Source organism: Apis laboriosa, unplaced genomic scaffold (genome assembly GCF_014066325.1).
Source record: "Apis laboriosa isolate Shangri-la unplaced genomic scaffold, ASM1406632v1 scaffold34_cov151, whole genome shotgun sequence".
Lineage (NCBI taxonomy): Eukaryota > Metazoa > Arthropoda > Insecta > Hymenoptera > Apidae > Apis > Apis laboriosa.
The window spans coordinates 9,323,218-9,341,009 of NW_025222928.1; the positions used below are offsets into that span (position 1 = coordinate 9,323,218).

At 22.3% G+C, this 17,792-nt stretch overlaps 4 protein-coding genes across 8 annotated transcripts; 2 read left to right on the forward strand and 2 right to left on the reverse strand.

The window, feature by feature from the left end:
* The first annotated feature begins 4,434 nt into the window (after nt 1–4,434).
* On the forward strand, nt 4,435–9,203 carry LOC122715250 (ETS-related transcription factor Elf-5-like). Of its 3 annotated transcripts, XR_006346806.1 has the most exons (9): nt 4,435–4,767; nt 6,694–6,820; nt 6,988–7,233; nt 7,439–7,510; nt 7,581–7,667; nt 7,732–7,927; nt 8,003–8,153; nt 8,240–8,831; nt 8,910–9,203. XR_006346806.1 is itself a non-coding variant. In XM_043937285.1 (8 exons), exons 1-7 carry the CDS (start codon nt 4,720–4,722, stop codon nt 8,112–8,114), a joined length of 888 nt encoding a protein of 295 aa, XP_043793220.1. In that variant the 5' UTR covers nt 4,435–4,719; the 3' UTR covers nt 8,115–8,153; nt 8,240–9,203. The 3 variants fall into 3 exon arrangements, 2 of the variants coding, with proteins under 2 accessions (XP_043793220.1, XP_043793221.1); XM_043937285.1 differs by having other exon boundaries at nt 8,240–9,203; XM_043937286.1 differs by having other exon boundaries at nt 4,435–4,758; nt 8,240–9,203.
* Nucleotides 9,204–9,291: 88 nt separating this feature from the next.
* LOC122715247 (protein arginine N-methyltransferase 3) lies at nt 9,292–12,460 on the reverse strand. Its single transcript, XM_043937280.1, has 8 exons — nt 12,320–12,460; nt 11,661–12,014; nt 11,372–11,541; nt 11,149–11,304; nt 10,879–11,066; nt 10,560–10,786; nt 10,094–10,453; nt 9,292–10,017 (listed from the first exon to the last, which is right to left on the reverse strand). Exons 1-8 carry the CDS (start codon nt 12,330–12,332, stop codon nt 9,908–9,910), a joined length of 1,578 nt encoding a protein of 525 aa, XP_043793215.1. The 5' UTR covers nt 12,333–12,460; the 3' UTR covers nt 9,292–9,907.
* On the forward strand, nt 12,461–14,931 carry LOC122715248. Of its 2 annotated transcripts, none has more exons than XM_043937282.1 (9): nt 12,461–12,537; nt 12,858–13,131; nt 13,348–13,600; nt 13,704–13,832; nt 13,897–13,999; nt 14,102–14,225; nt 14,301–14,457; nt 14,533–14,661; nt 14,719–14,931. In XM_043937282.1, the coding sequence occupies exons 2-9, from the start codon at nt 13,015–13,017 to the stop codon at nt 14,892–14,894; spliced, it is 1,188 nt and encodes a 395-aa protein (XP_043793217.1). In that variant the 5' UTR covers nt 12,461–12,537; nt 12,858–13,014; the 3' UTR covers nt 14,895–14,931. The 2 variants fall into 2 exon arrangements, with proteins under 2 accessions (XP_043793217.1, XP_043793216.1); XM_043937281.1 differs by having other exon boundaries at nt 12,488–12,602.
* Nucleotides 14,932–14,986: 55 nt separating this feature from the next.
* LOC122715245 (fidgetin-like protein 1) lies at nt 14,987–17,422 on the reverse strand. 2 transcript variants are annotated; one of them, XM_043937279.1, is made up of 3 exons: nt 17,130–17,422; nt 16,381–16,914; nt 14,987–16,293 (listed from the first exon to the last, which is right to left on the reverse strand). In XM_043937279.1, the coding sequence occupies exons 1-3, from the start codon at nt 17,282–17,284 to the stop codon at nt 15,108–15,110; spliced, it is 1,875 nt and encodes a 624-aa protein (XP_043793214.1). In that variant the 5' UTR covers nt 17,285–17,422; the 3' UTR covers nt 14,987–15,107. The 2 variants fall into 2 exon arrangements, with proteins under 2 accessions (XP_043793214.1, XP_043793213.1); XM_043937278.1 differs by having other exon boundaries at nt 14,987–16,914.
* Between the last annotated feature and the right edge of the window lie 370 nt (nt 17,423–17,792).

Here is a 17,792-nt window from a genome sequence, read left to right on the forward strand (position 1 = left end):
ATTATAAATACATGTTTGTATTTATTTTAATATAGCAAGTACAATTGATATATCAAGAAACTTTAATTTAAAAATTTATAATTTGAATTTTTTTTTTAATGCGTATATTTTTTATTTTGTTAATTATTAATTATGTTAATTAAGAATTTTCGATTTTCATCAAATTATATTAAAATTATGAGCCTGTTTAACACTTTGAAATGACCTTTCTTGTTTCGAAACGTGTATAATTACACAGAAGTTCAATTATGTTTACACATAAAATATTATTACTATATTTAAAAAAAAAAAAGAATAGAAAGAAACTCTTCATTCTTAATTTCCTTTATTTCTTTCATTGTGTCTTACATTTGTGTTAACGTGTTTGTAAAGCAATTACAATTATCATTGATATATATATATATTCTGTTTACGAAATATAGTAAATATTAATTTACATTTCCATGAATTACAGAAATTATATAAAAAAATGTATAAAGGATTTTAATTTTTTTCATAGAACAATGTCAACATGTTTTATAAATAAAAATAATAAAAGATGTTTTGTAAATATCGAATTATAAATACTTTAAAAAATTATAAAAAAAAATACAAAATTACATTTAAGAAAAATGAATTTATCATAAATTGTATAAATTTATGATCGGTATTGCATAAAAATTCTTTTTATTTATTTATTAACTTTAAATACGTATTAATTTTTATCCATTAAACTTTTCTCATCAAATCCATTTTCTACCCATATTTCCAGATATATAACGCTTTAATGAATAAATATATTAAATGAGACATCAATTCATTGTTATTTCATATTTTTGTTGTAAGTCTTTGATGAATTATGAATTTTTTTTTGTTTCTATTCAAAAAATATATGTATGCTAACATTGCTTTGTAAAAAAATTGAGATATTCTGTATATAGTGTTTACATTGAATAAAATTGATTCGAAAGTTGACGATATTTTTATATCGAACAAAAAACATTGATGAAAATATGAATGTAATTATAATGTTTAATTATATAATATTATATAATATTATATTTCTTTCATATAACAAATTATTCTATTAAGAAAAAAAAGTATAATTTTAAAAAATATATAGAATATATAGAATTGAAATCTCTAAAAATTTGGCATCTACAAAAAATTATTCTTGACAATCCTTTAGTTCTAACAATAAATAAATAACAAAGATATTCAAAATTATTGAAACATTTTGCAAGTATTTGTTCGTACTTCTTTATAATAAATGTTTTCTGTATATAAAAATTTTCTGTATATTTATTTTTGTTTATTAAAAATTTTTGCATTAAAATTATTTAATAGATTTTAATACAAAAGCAAACAAATAATTTATAGTTAAAATCAAGGATTAAGAAATAAAATAAATCGAGATATATGAAAAATTTTATTAAAAAAAAAATTAATCAGAAATGCTTTGAAATGGACAATCACTGATATTTTTTTCATTTCCGCAATAATTGCATAGAAAATATTTAATAGTATAAGCTACATTAGCATTGATAAGAATGTTTATCAAAAATCAAAATTTTAAAAATGATTTTTATAATATGCGATTTCAAGAAAATCAAAGTAAATTAAAAATGTAAATACTGTATTATTCTCAATATTATTGATAATATTATTAATATTATTGATTGTATGTAGATTTCTATATAATATTAGAAAAATGTACAAAATAAATAATTCTTCAATCAATTTATTAGATATTTAAATATTAATATTTTAATATTTATTTGATTTATTTTATTTGATTTAATTATGGTCTTTATAGAAAATTGTTATAAAATGTTTTATTAATCTTAAAAGATATAAATATTTGTATTTTAAAATTAATTAAAAATAATATAGCGAAAAAATAATTAATAATTATATAATTAAATATTTGTGCATCTATATTCAATAAGGAAATTCCAACTGTTATTTTAGTTTAGCTTATCTCAATTTTTATTAGATAGCTATGATTCATTCTACGTATAAACAGAACCCCAATCCAAAAAAATAAAATAGCAAGATAGTGTAAAAATGATTTAAGAATTTTTTTATTTTCTTAATTCAGCAAAAAATAAACGAATTTAAAATGGATCAGAGAAATGTTATAATTATACATTTTTATAAATCTGAAATTGATTAAATAAATTTATCACGATTTTCTTCATTACTGTTAGAACTAAAATATAACCTCTCATTTCTAAATTCATATCTTATTCTTTCTTTTTTATTTGTCAATTTTCAATTTCGCTATAGGAAATAAAACGTTTCGAAAGAACCAATATAAAATCAAATCTCGACAAGGTTTATATGATCATAGTTCTTCGAATAAGTTATTAGTAATCCTTAGGAGTTTCATTGCGGTTATGATAAAAACTGAGTTCTTCCCACTCGCAAAGAGACGTAATTGAAAGAAAAAGAAAAAAGACATACGAGAGAGAAAAAAAGAGAAAGGTGCATCGTAAAGTAAAATAAAGTCCATGGTAGTACCAACATGTTTACACACCACGATGTCGAGACATCGTGGCGTACTATAAATAAACGAATACATAGGCGTCGACAATGTGAGTTTTTTCAAATAAATATTGTATAAATAACTTTTCATATCGTATGAAAGATATACATATTTTTCAATTTGGGAATAAATATTTTTCTTCTTACATATTCGTTAATTATTCGTTCAATAGTTGAAAGATACAATTTTTATGCTATTGCAAATTTGTATATCTTAATGACACACGTAGAACAAGTATTATATATACATACATACATAAATGTAACACAACATTCTAGGAAAATTTGATATGCATATAAAACACGTTATTGCAGAGTATCATTTTCTTTTTTCTTACACGTTTTATCTAAATTATGCGAGGAACAACGTGATGCTATTAATAACGCAGTTAGAGAGAAAAAAAATGAAATCTTTGTAAGATCTTTAAATCTCAATGTCATCGTCGGCTGCAACATCACCGAGACATTCATCTCCAGCGACAAATTTGTTTCCGAATTTTTTTTCGATTATGTTTCGTTTGTTTTACCTGCCGAATCATTATTTATTTTTAATAAATTAAAAACAAAAAATTCAAAAAAAATTAAAATTCAATAGTAATTTATATTTTATGAAAATTAGATAACTTGTAGATCTGATCTTATATCAAATCATAGGCTATTATTTGACATAATTATTAATATGAAGAAATTTTTTCATAATATATATTTTATAATTTAAAAAACAAATAACTAGATTTTGAGATACTAAGATTAAAATGTTTCATTAAATAGATTAATTATATATATGTTATTTTATCAAATAAGTAAATTATAAATTAATTATATTATGAATCAAAATATTAAATTATTAAATGAAATTTTGTTTGCAATCATAACATATTCACTTGCAATGATATTTTCATTATTTTTTTTTTATTAATGAAAAGTTAACTGAAAATGTTAATATGGATATGTATTGTTGGATATATATTTCATTAAATTTTAATTACTATTTTTTATGTATTCCTATTTTTATAAAATTATTTTACAACTAATTGGATACAGAATCTTTTAATCTTAAGAAAAATTATAATCAAATCACGTCTTATTCCTTTAATATAAATATTTTATATTTTTTTTTTTAATAATATTTTTATATATTTAAGCATTATATTTATAAATATAAATTATAACATCTATTTGTCCAAATTTTTATTAAAAAATTATTAAAAATTTTTTTTTATTATTAAATTATTAAAAATCTTTTAAATATAAATTTAATATCTCTTTTTCTTTAAAATTAAATTTATTTTACGATTAAAATTTTGAATAAAATATTAAGACGGGATTTCCTATGAGTATTATACGTACTGAATATCATACATACATTACGCCATATGTCTATTATTACGCCATATGTCTACTATTTCAATTATATATACATATACGTATATATTAAAAATTCTGTCTTCACGATGCAAAAATTTTTTTCTTTTCTTTCAACAAAATATTATAATATACGATATTATATAATACACATATAATTAATTTTCGAAATAATATTTTTATATATAATTTTTCTATTATTCGTAATGAAATTTGATCTAATATTCATATGCAAGAGAATAATTCATATATAATCGAAAACAACAAATTGATTGAATCGATTGATCTTGTTAGATATATACAAAATAAAAAAAAAGTCACTCAGGTGTCAAATTAACTGTTTTTGACTTCGTCTCAGATTCTTTGAATCTTGAAGACCGCCGCCAATGGAGTGTATCCGCAATTATTGCGTCAGCTTGCGTGAAACGAGACGCCAGTGATTGGCCAGTTTCAAAGAGCGGGAAATCCCCGTTGAAACCTGCTCTTCCGCGCTATCCGTTCCTGTGGTACTCCCGCTGACGTCTTTACCATCACCACATCGCGACCTAGCGACGCCAGTCTCTTCGTCAGAAATTAAGAGACACTTCGGCGACGATCAGTATCGCGTTGTGCGACATCACCGTAAGATCACGTTGTGGTGTTTTTGATCGTTGTGTATTTGTTCTCTGTTTTCGAGTGATGCGATTTATTCACAACGTGCTATGACATACATTTATTGTTTAGTTTTGCGTAAAACGCAATAATTTATCATAGAAAATATATCATTGGAAAATAAAATAAAAGTTATTTAAAGTTATAATTTGGTTTGACAATCAACTAATCTCGAATATGGATCTGTTCGATAATTACAATAAAACATTGGAGGAGGTGAGTTATGTGAGTTATAGTGATAAAGAGATTCAACTTTGAATAATTTAAATCGTTTCGATAAAATATTTTTGCTTATTCAATATGATTCTGATTTATCTATGTTTTCTGCATTTTCTACTAAAAAGAAACACACGAGTTTCATGTGTTATCAATAAAAAAGTTTTTCATTGCTATACATACGACTTTGGTATTCTTTAATAAACTTTTTAAGTTATATATTTTTATATATATTTTTATTTGATATTTGCATAAGAGAAGCGCACAATTATTAGATATTTTATAAAATTCTTTAAATTGATTCATAAATTTATACTTATAAAAGATAGCTTCTTAAATATTTTGAAATTGAGATAAAAAATTAAAGAATTATAATGTTAATTTTCGATACTTAATTAAATATAATATTAGATTTTACGGTCTAAAATAAGACAAATATTAAGACAATAATAAAATATTAGAATTCTAAAGAAATCAAATTTAAAAATTTATTAAATAATATATGATCGATTTTCAACTGAATAGTTTTAATACTAATAGATATGATATTTTATGAAAATATGAAAATAAGTATAAAATAATATTTTCTTGTTAAGACTTTATTTTTAAGAATATTCTATTAGAACATGTTTAGTATATAATTAATCACTTAATGAATTTTCAAATTCGATTTCCTCGGAAATGATATCTTAAAATTACAAAGAAATTTTATTTTACAATTTTCATAAAATAATTTATCATTATATAAGAAATTAGCTAAATAAATCTATACTTGACTGATTTTCAAATGATATTTTTTTTTCGAAAACGATGCATCAAATATAATTTTATTATTGTTGATTTTCGTCTTATTTTAAGCCATAGAACGTCCCTGACTCCATTTGTACCATGAATTACGAGACATTTTAAATACACGTGTATATACGTATACGTGTATAAATATTTATATATTTAACGTATTAAACAAAAAGAATGCTAAAGGAATTTAAAATGCAAAAAATGTTTAGATATACGTTAAATGATTAATGATTTTTAAATAATTTTTATTTTTTTTTTTTTTTAAGAATTATTTTACACAAAAAATAAAACTCGAGTGTCTATATTCAATAAGTATTCACACTTTGGTACGAAATAAACAGATTGTAGATTTAACGAAATGATTTGTGAAAGCAATAAAATGTCGATTTTACGAAATAATATTTCTGACGATATCGTATCAGTTTTTATTGACACAGAAAATAGTTGCATAAACATTGATATAATTAATTACAATTCATGATTGAATAAGACGATCGATATAAAATTTTTGAAACAATCTTTCAAAAAAATAATAAACAGTCTAAAAATTTTAAGTAATATGTGCAACAATATTTTTTTTGAATCGAATATTCAAGAAATAGAAAAAAGTATAATAAAGATATGTCATGGGAAAAAATTTATAAATATATAATATAATATAATATCTGTAAATAAAATACAATTATCATTTATATTAATTAAATTATGATAAATTATTGATTTAATTGTGATTGGACTACACTATTGTACATAATTTACAATATTAATTTAAAATATTATTTATAATAAAAAATTATCATTTACCATATGCTTGATTATAATGTATGTTCAAAACACATAGTATTTAAAAAAAGAATAATGAATAATTTGAAACAATGGCCTGTGGTTACTTATTATAAATTATTAATATCCATTCAACACAGATATTGCATTAAGGATCAAGATGTAAATATAAAATATGTATTTTCATTGAGCATGCATATAAGCCAGTCTGAGAAAACAAGATTGTCGTGATCTCGTTTTTTTTTAGTCTTTGATAAAAAAAGATGAGACGCTTAAAGACACCAACAAAGTCATTAACGCAGAAATTCGATTTCATTTCGGATTTACTTGTCATGTAATACGTTATATTTGCAGGTATATCCTTCGCTTTTTTATCCAAACGAAGACGATGATCATTCTGTACTGGATATGGACACTCTGGTCACATTAAAAACTAATGCTACACGTAGTTATGAACCTGTCCGAAAAAAATTTTATTTTGGTAATTGATAAAAAGAATTATTTTGTTTGACCAGTATTATATATTTCCAATAGTTTGTTATAATACTATTTAATGTGATTCTCTTTTATTGTTATAAGAGATTATATATTTCAATACGTGTATTCTTTATCTTTAACCGTATGTTTTTGTTTTGTTATATGATCTAGGTGATGAAAATAATGAGATCGATGGTACCGGCTGGTTATACAAACCTACTAAAAACTGGTGTCAAGAGGAAACAATAAATTGGTTGATGACTGCAGCATCTACAATTGGACAACCATATAGTCTAATTCAACATAGTCTTGCGGTACCAGGAAACGAATTGATCACCTTCACTAAAGACGATTTTAAGGCTCACGATCCCACATACGGAGATAAGCTCTATGACTTACTCCCTCCTCAACATATGTGTACGTATGCATACCTTATGTATGTATGTATATAATTATTACGCAAATATCGATAATAAAAATATTAAACACTTATAAACATCAAATTATATTAATTATAAATTATATATATGAAATATTATTTTTTTTGTATTTTAATTATTTATTTAAAAAACATTATATAAATATAAGATATAATTATTAAAAAGAATTTGTATAATTGTAGTTTCACCACTTGATACCATTCATCCTCATTTCGAGGACGAATATACGCGAATTAATTCCAGCAATACATCAGGTATGAATCCTTTGAATTGTTAAATATAATTTTTTTTATAATAGATTATTTAAATTTTTTATTTTTATAGATGCAGAATCAGATAATAATAGTATTGACGTTTCCACTACTAAACGATCGCCGGGTAGACCAAGAATATTAAAACCAAAAAAAAATTGTAAGTATTGTATGAAATATTTTTTAATTTAATAATATTAATATATGTAATGATATTTATATAGCTACCAGCCAAGGAAAGCTTTGGGAATTCATTAGAGACTTGTTACGTAATCGCGAAACATGTCCAAGTTTAATCTGTTGGGAAGATTATTCTCAGGCAAAATTTCGATTTGTTAAAAGCGACGAAGTCGCAAAACGATGGGGTTCAAGAAAAGGAAATACAAAAATGACATATGAAAAATTAAGCCGAGCAATGAGGTAATTTTTTAAATATTTATGTAACATTTAATTTAATAATAGAACATGAGATTTTCACATAAACAATTTTTTCAGGTATTATTATAAAAGTAAAATCTTTCAACCCGTACTTGGTAAAAGATTAGTTTATCAATTTGGACCAAATGCAAAAGGTTGGCAAACTGACAATCCGAACTTTCGGCGTTAAAAATTTAGGATTTCATTTTTTGTAAAAAATGTACAAAAAGTAAGAGTAATTTTTATGTTCTATTATGAATATTGTACACGAGATATGTTATAAAATTTAAAAAAAAAATAATTCTTTTTGTATAGATCTGTAAATGTATTTTTGATACCAGATAAGAAATTGAAGTATTTTGATAGTGAAATGAAGTGATTTAAAATGAAGCGTTTAAAATATCGATAATTATAAAAGACTAAGAAAAAATGGATCTAGTATTATAGATAATATATACTGATTAGATTTAAATAATCTAAAGAAAGGTATGAATGAATAAAAATGTCGAGATTTTTCACATTTTTATACGTACGATTGATTATGAAAATACGTGATAGGCGAAATGTGAGTACGAATTAATTTAGTCTCATAAGATTGTTTTTCAATTTATTTGATTTTAAGCATATATCATAATAGTTTATTTTACATAAAAAGTATACATATTATAATTAAGGAAGGCAATAATTCTCTGACTTATGATCAAATAAATTTATGATTACTTATTTTTATATATCACAGAGTTGTGTATTACCTTAATCTGGAAGCATAAGTACTTTTTAAATTGGACCTGAATTATAAATAAGATGCAGGCCAATTTCAAAAAAGGAAACTAAATTATGAATTCTTAAACAATAGATCATCATTAAATTTTTTTCCTAAAATAATTTTAAAGGAATCCCAGAAAAAGTAATTATATTATTTTCTTTATGAATTATGAATTAAGATAAAAAAACGAATTTCAATTTATATTAATTAATTTTTTAGTTTCGTTAATGATTAATTATTAGGTGTGGATACTTATTCTATAGCACATGCAAGAAAGCTGGCAAATATATTTATATTTTTAAAAAATTCTGGACGATTTGATTAATGATTAATAACTATTAAATATTAAACTTCAAGATATATAATACCGCGACGGAAGAAGATATGCCAGTAACAAGCATGCATTTTTTTTTTTTAATTCTTTAAAATTATTTGTATACTATTGGATTATATCTAATTTGAGCGAATTTGAAATCGTTGTTTGTATAATAAATATATGTATAGTAATAAGAATAATTGCAGTTATTAACTTAATCATTTTTAAATATATGCATTTAAAGAAATATTACTCAAACGAAATATTTATGCAACCAGGAGGTATATACTTAAATATTTTTGTTACTACTATTTGAAAATTATTTTTATAATTTTAATTGGAAAAGCTGACATATCACTTTTGAAACTACATAAAACGTTAATTTTATAATCAATTATGTATAACGTCAGCAATTATCAAAAAGGCACAAATCGTAAATAATTTCTACTTTAAAGTACGCATTAGCGGCTGTGTTTGATATTCATATTGATATTGATAAGAATGTATTTATGTAAGATAACTTACAGAAACAATCAAATGTGATCTTTGGTTTATATATATATATAAAAAATATAACATAATAATATTAAAAATTCTACAAAGACTTCATATTTATTTTCATTATTGCAGGAATTAAAACTTTTAATATGTACGAAATTATATGATTTATATAATTTTAAAAGAATTTAAAATATAAATCACAATATCATAAAAAATAGCATATCGAACGATTTCTCCTATTTTTTTAAACTGTATTCCATCTATTATTACTTTTAACAATAATCGTTAATAGTTTTATAGCAAGCTGGACCCTATGTATTTATTTGTTTCTTTTTGTCTTATTTTTTTTTCTTTTGGCACTTATATCTATTAAATGGACTTTAAAATGAATATTGATTACTTATTCTAAATAATAAACTTGACTGATATTCTTAATCTGAATTGTAATCATAAGTCCTCGAATATCTCTAACATGTCTACGACAGATTAATTTACCGCATAAAATTTCTCCTATAAAAAAATTTTTATATTTATTTATATTTATATAATAATTAATAATTTGTAGTTTAATTTTTATTTTATTTACCTTCGGTAATGCTAATAGGTTCGCTCAATGAAAATACTGTTTGTTTCCAATGTGTTGGAGGCGAATAAGGTCCTGTACTAAAATGTACTGGATTGTCCAAATCAAAAAAAATATCAAAATAACCAACAATTGCAGTCAATGATCCAGTCTTTTTTACTTTGAATTCAAAAGGTGACGAAAAATTTACACAATCTTTCGTTACTTTATACAAATCGAATGCTTGAATTTCTACAATGCTAGTTATTAATTCCTCAGCATTACAAATTTCTATGCTTGGTTCACGTACAACTTCGGCTTTCATACAACTCATTTTAAAACCATACACATTAGACCAATAATCAATAAGTTCGACGTATCTTCCTATAAAAATTTATGAAAATTCAAAATTTAATTTTTTATTTAAAAAATAATGAATAAAATATACAAATCGAAGATATTATAATTCTATTATGCAAAAAATACATACTTGTATCTCCACTTCCTACAATACTAAGTGTACATTTATTAGGAAGAAGTATTCCACCAGGAGTTAAATAATTATCTCTTGCATATATCACGGTATCTAACATACCCTCAAATAGAAGAAAATATCCCATCCATTCAGATACAATTGCATCTACTTTATCTTCATCAAGATTAATGTCTTCCAATCGTCCTTTTTTTATAGTAATAATATCACTTAAATTGTTCTCTCTATATTACATTAGAAAGAATATTGTTAAATTGATATTAAAAATATTATTTTCATAGGTATATTTATATTCTCATATAAATATTTTATTTACCTCACTATATCTATAGCATGGTATATTACATCTGATTGATCAACACTAATTACTTTACGACATCCAGTTTTTGCTGCAAACATAGATAAAATGCCAGTTCCACAACCAACATCTAATATCACACAATTATTAAATCTATTCGCATTTGTTAATAATGCATCTCTGTAACTTTCTGTTCGTACTTTGTCCTATAAAAAAATTATAGTTATTATTAAAAAAAATTGTACATTTTATGTACATATATTAAAAAAATAAAATCGATATACTTACTGTTAACATCTCATGATGTATAGCAAAATGACTATATGTATTAAAATAACCTTTATCAATATTACAATTAGAATTTCTAGAAGAACTAAAAGTATTTTCATCTAAATCACTATCTAGGACCAATTTCTGTGCTTTCTCTGTCATTTCATCTATTTGCTAGAATTATATATGATTTTATATCTATTATATTTAATATACAAATATCAAATTTTGTTATAAATACCTGTTTTGCTAAAAAACATGCTAATTCACGTTGTTCTAATTGTGCTCTAAGTGTTTGTATTGTTCTTTGTAATTCAGCAAAATGTGCTTCAGATAATGTAACACAACCATTCTCTGAATTTACTGTATATGCAATAGGTTTTGTTGTTTTTTCTTCCATATCTTCAATATCTTTATACATAATAAAATTTATATATAATATAAATAGTAAAATTTATATATAAAAATAATAAAAAAATTATTAATTTATAAAAATTATTTTTATTAAATTTATTTATATTTCTACTTACCAAACATTAACCAAGGATCATCTTCTATAACAGGTCTTAAATATTCTTCGCTTTCCCATGTTTTTATGTTTAATGCATTTAATTGGTCAGATAAAACATTTTTATGTCTAATAAAATTAATTAATTTAATATATGAATAAGTATCTAATGAATGTTTGATTATGAAACTTTTTAAGTCAAATCTATGTGAAGCTACAAGATGTTCTAATGCCATAGAAAAATTATTATATATTTCATTACAAAAAAGGCACGGTATAGATTCAAAATCTTCCGTTATTTCATCCCAATTATCACCACTATCATCATCACTTGTTTCATCCATTTCACAATTATAATCACATTTTGAAGAAATGGCTAAAGAATGAAAAATATTAAAAGAAATTAATTTTATAAAATATTTTTTGTATTAAATATTAAATGTTAATAAAAATTTATAATATAATATCAATAATATCAATAAATAGATTTATTTTATTATTTATAAAATTATTGAATAAATTTTAAAATATTTATGTAATTTTATAATTTATTTTTAAATTAAATAAATATGTAAAATAAAAATTTAATATAATACAATATATGACATAATTATAAATATTTATTTATTTTATGTCATATATATTAACAAATATAAATTAAAAAATATTATTTCTTATTACCTTGATCAGTCATTTTGCAATTAATACACAAAATAGTATGCAACAATTATTCGTGTAGAAATAAGATTGTTTCAAATTTTCAAGGTTAGAGATTCCATTCATCCATACACGTGTCGAGGTAAGCAAAACTTCTGACTTAATGTCAAATCCATATTCTTTATATCGTATCACGTCTTAGCCAATAAAAACTTTTTGGAATAAGTGGTCCTCTTTAAACTGTAATTTAATATTTATTGATTTCGTCTAATAATAAATGCTCTTGACCTTTTTTTTTATTTTCCTGGTAAATCTTATAAAGAATTTGGAATATCTTTCTTATTATGTTACGAAATTTATATATATATATATATATATATATATTACAATATAAATTCTGTTATTTCCAAAATAAAATGATTCTTATAAATTTATAAAAGTTTTCAAATAAATTTAATTATAATTTTTGAAGAGCTAAATATAATAATTTAAATAAAATTATTAATTTTATATATTTTTTTTAATAAAACAATTATTTCAAAAATTTTCAAAATTGTTTCAGATGCAACAATGTTACATCGGAAATAGATAATAATCAAAAACAAAAAAGATATATTTATAGAACTTATAGACCGGAAATATATAATAATCCGAATATCTTATACATACACATTTTATTTAGATGTGTTTGATTTGTTTGATTAAAACAAAATACGATAATGATTTTCTCTGTAGAAATATGGGAACATATATTTACATACATAGATCCTGTATCACTTACACATTTGAAAATAATTTGTAAATGTTGGAAGGAAATTATTGATAAAATGTTACAGGTAAATAATATATAATAATATAATATATATAACTTTTATTACAATTTTAATTTATTTATTGAATGTCTAAATGTATATTTGTGTAATACATATATACATTGTTATAAATGTTTAATCTATAATATGTATTAAATATTATATATTATTAAATATTATATATAATTAATTATATAATTATAAATTTATTTAATTTTTTAATTATTCTTCTATATATAGGAAAGTACTTTATGGTATAAATTATGCAAAAATAAAATTCCTGAACATTATTGGACTATTTTATGTGAAACATTAAATCCAAATAAATTTCATACTAATTTTCATGAAAAACATGATGCTAAATTTTGGATGGCTATGTATAAATTGTGGATTAAATGCAAAAATATGATAAAATGTAATACACAAATTACATGCATTGAACCAGACTTAAAAAATCATCCTTTAGAATATATTACTTGTATAGATACATCAGGTAATATGTTGACAATATTAAATTGTTAATTTAATTTTAATTTTAAAATTAAAATCTTATTTTAAAATTTAAATGTTTAATTTTTATAACTAATATCTTTTAGAAAGTTTTTTAGCAGTAGGAACATCTGAAGGATTTATTTATTTTTATAATATTTGCAATTTAAATGCAAATGTAAAGTATATAATTGATCATATGGAGTACATAAAAAGTATACAATTTTGCAGAGATGGTAATTACAAATTTTAAAAAATAAATTTGATAGAAACTTTTAATCAATTACTTATATTTCATAGAAACAAATATCATTTGTATATCTTGTTCTATAAATAATCATGTAAACTTTTGGGATATGAATACATTGAAGATAATTAATAAAACACATGGAAAGTTAATTTGGTATGATTTAAAGGAAAACTATAATTAATTTGGTATGATTTAAAAGAAAACTATAATTAAAATAATTAATTTAATCATTAATGAATAATAAATATTTAATAGCACAAGTTACAGTTATTGCTATACTGCTATGCATAACATAATAAGTATTGAAGGATCAATACCAAAAACAATATTTCAATTTGGTTCAGATAGTATAATTACTATGGGTGCAGATAATAATAAAGTAATAATAATGAAAAAATTATAAAAAAATTATAATTTGTAATTTTATCATTTATATTAAAATGTTACAACTTAGGTACTTTTTTATACGGAAAGAGGATATTATGTAAATTTAAAACTAGATGAAAAAAATCTGGAAAAAAAAAATTATACTCTTACATATATTCAGCCACCAAATATTAAAATTCGTCAATATTATACATTTAAACCAAATATAATTGCCTGTATTACAGGTAAGAAATCAATTATATTAAATAGATATAATTATATAAAATTAATAAAATATTTTAATAATGTAAAAATTATAGAATATGGATATTTGGGTTTTCTAATAGAAGGAAAAGAATGGAAAATTCACAATCTATTTCCTATTTTACATGGTGAACCTACAGCAATTTTAGTATATGGTCATATACTTATTTTAGGATTAAATTCAGGTAATCTTTTCATAAATTTTTAGTAATTTCTTTTATATTTTTTAAATTTTTTTTTAGGAAATGTACATATATATTATATAGACGATTTTGAAGCAATTAATTTTGATATTCTTAATTCAAAAAAGTTGAGTCTTGGTTCCACAGCTGTTATTTCATTAAATATAATGGTCTGCATTGAAGAATATTTAATTATTGGTTATAGCAATAAAATTTATATTGTTAATTTTGTTTGATATATAATTTAATATAAAAATATGAAAAATAATGTAAAATTTTTCGCAAATCAAATTTATTTATAATACGTATTTATAATACATAAAAGTCTAAGTTCTTTATTGAAAAATTGGAAAGTTATTGATTGTATTAATATCTTTAATAAGTATTTTTGTTAAAAAAATTTCTGATACAAAAATATATTTTGATATTAATTTTGATAAAAACATGAATTATGTTTTGTAATTTAGTGCTGTCCCAGTTCCATATATAGCGTCCCATTCAACATAAGTTGTTAGACTTGATTCTGATACACTAGAACGAACATGTATTAAGGCTTCCTTGAAATCATCAATTGTTACCTGCCTGACATCTTCTTTTTTTATATTTTCTAATTGACTAAATGGAATGCTTCTAATTGGTCCCATGCTAGCTTCTTTACATAAATTTGACATATCAGCTCCAGAATATCCTTTTGATTGTTCAGCTATATTATTTATATCTTCTTCATTAAGATTATGTGAAATAGTTATTAATAAATTATTTATAATTTGTTTACGAGCTTGAAATTCTGGTAGAGGAACATAGAGTCTTTTAACGAGTCGTCTACGTGCTGCCTCATCTAATTCATGTGGTCTATTTGTTGCTCCTACAATTAAAATGCGGTCTTCATCAGCAGTAGCAGCTCCATCCAATTGTACTAAGAACTCAGTTTTTAATCTTCTAGAACTTTCGTGTTCGGTTTCAGATCTTTGAGTAAGCAATGAATCTATTTCATCCACAAAAATTACTGATGGCTGATAAACTCTAGCAACAGCAAATAACGCTCTAACCATTTTTTCTCCTTCTCCTATCCATTTTGATGTTAAAGAGCTAGCAGATATTGAAAAAAAAGTTGATTTACTTTGTGATGCTATACATTTTCCTATAAGTGTTTTTCCTGTACCTGGAGGACCAAACAATAAAATTCCCTTTGGAGGCCTTCGTAAACCAGTAAAAATATCAGGTCTTAACATAGGATATACAACTACTTCTTTTATGATTTTTTTGGCATATTCTAAACCAGCTATATCATCCCAACAAATAGTTGTCTTTGAATCCATTATCTCATTCTTTATTAGTTCAACCATTTTTGGTTCTACATTTTTTAACCTTTCATCTTCTACTTCCATTGTGTCAATTTCATTATTGTACATGTTTTCCAGAATTTTTTCTTTTTCTCGCTTAAAAGGACAAACAAATTGAGAATTAACTGATACTTTTCCACCTAAAGTTTTTTTTTGCATTGATTTATTAGTTTTCATTTGCACATTTAGTTCATCTCTAGCCGTTTTGAAAAAGTTTATTTTAGGTTTTGCAATATTAAAATCTTCTTCATTATGTTGAACAGACATTTGTGACTTTGATTTCATATGATTTCTATAAAAATTCAATGATTCATGATTATTTTTATATGTTTTAGATGAATCTTCTTTTTCAAATTTAAAATGTGATTCAGGCTCATACTTAATAGATCTTTGCTGGACATAATTCTGATTTTTTTGATTTATAGAATGAAATTTAGATTGTTTATTAAAACTTATTTGTGCACTAATATTTTCATCTACAGAATTATTGGATGAAAATGAAGACTTCTGTTCTTCAAAATACATATTATTTTCAATTTTTCCCTTAGAATTTGTATTTAAAGATTGACTAAAATTTTGTTTTGTTGGAATACTAACTTTTCTGTTTCGTATTACAATTTCTTTATTTTTCCATGTATTTATAATATTTTCTATATGTCTATTATTAAATAATCTTCCATGACATGACAAAGTATTCTTTGCATTGTCTTGACAAGATAAAGGTCTTATAAAACTTAATGCTGTATCTATATCATACAAACCTGATTTCCATTTTTGAGGATTATTATTGATTTTTGATGTTTGTAATTTAAATTGTTTCCAATAATTATTTATACCATTTTTATTTTCCATTAAATCTTGATAATCTTCTAAGCTTCTTTGAAGTAAACAAGCTGCCATATCTTCTGATTCGCTATAAAATAAATAAAAAATGATTCGTTTATTTATATATATTATATAATATTATATAATATTAATTATAATATATATATAATATATATATATATATTATATATATATTATTATTATATATTATTTAAATCTTTAAGAAATAATTTATCTATTTATTTGTTTAAATAATATCTTTTATAAATTATTTATACTCATGAAAAATTTTATAGAACTTACTATTGTCTTGCTGTTAAATATTTCATAGCAAAACATCTTCTTTCTATGTCTACAATTTCCGTATCATCTTTATTATTTTTTGAAAATTTTAAAATATGATACGCAGCTAAGAAATTATTCTTTTCCTTATTCATTTCTACATCATTTGTAGCCATATTTACACTTGAAAATTATTATAATTTATATTAATATAATTTTTAATTAATTTTATTTAATTTTTTATCATATTTACAATATAAACACATATTCCCATTTATTACTTTTCCCGCTTGTAATGTGATAGTACACATAAGATACATGTGTATGTGTATATAAACAAGAAAAACGAATAAAGTTAAAGATAAAATAAAAATTGGCGAATCAGCGCCATCTCTAGAATGTTGCAAATAAAAATAATATAGAAGAAAAGCAAATAATAAGAGAAAGATAGAGATAGAATAAGAAAATAGCGTCATTTCTTAAATGTCAATTTCTTCAAAAATATCTCAAAAGATGGCACTAATGATCAATTCTTTATTTCTGTTTTCTTTTTATTATTTGCTTTTCTTGTTTATATTAATTTCATTTGAGAGATGGCGCTGATTTGTTGTCTTTGTTCTTGATTTACAACTTTAAATAACTTACACGATGTACGTTCAATTGAACTTTCATCATTTCTTTTTC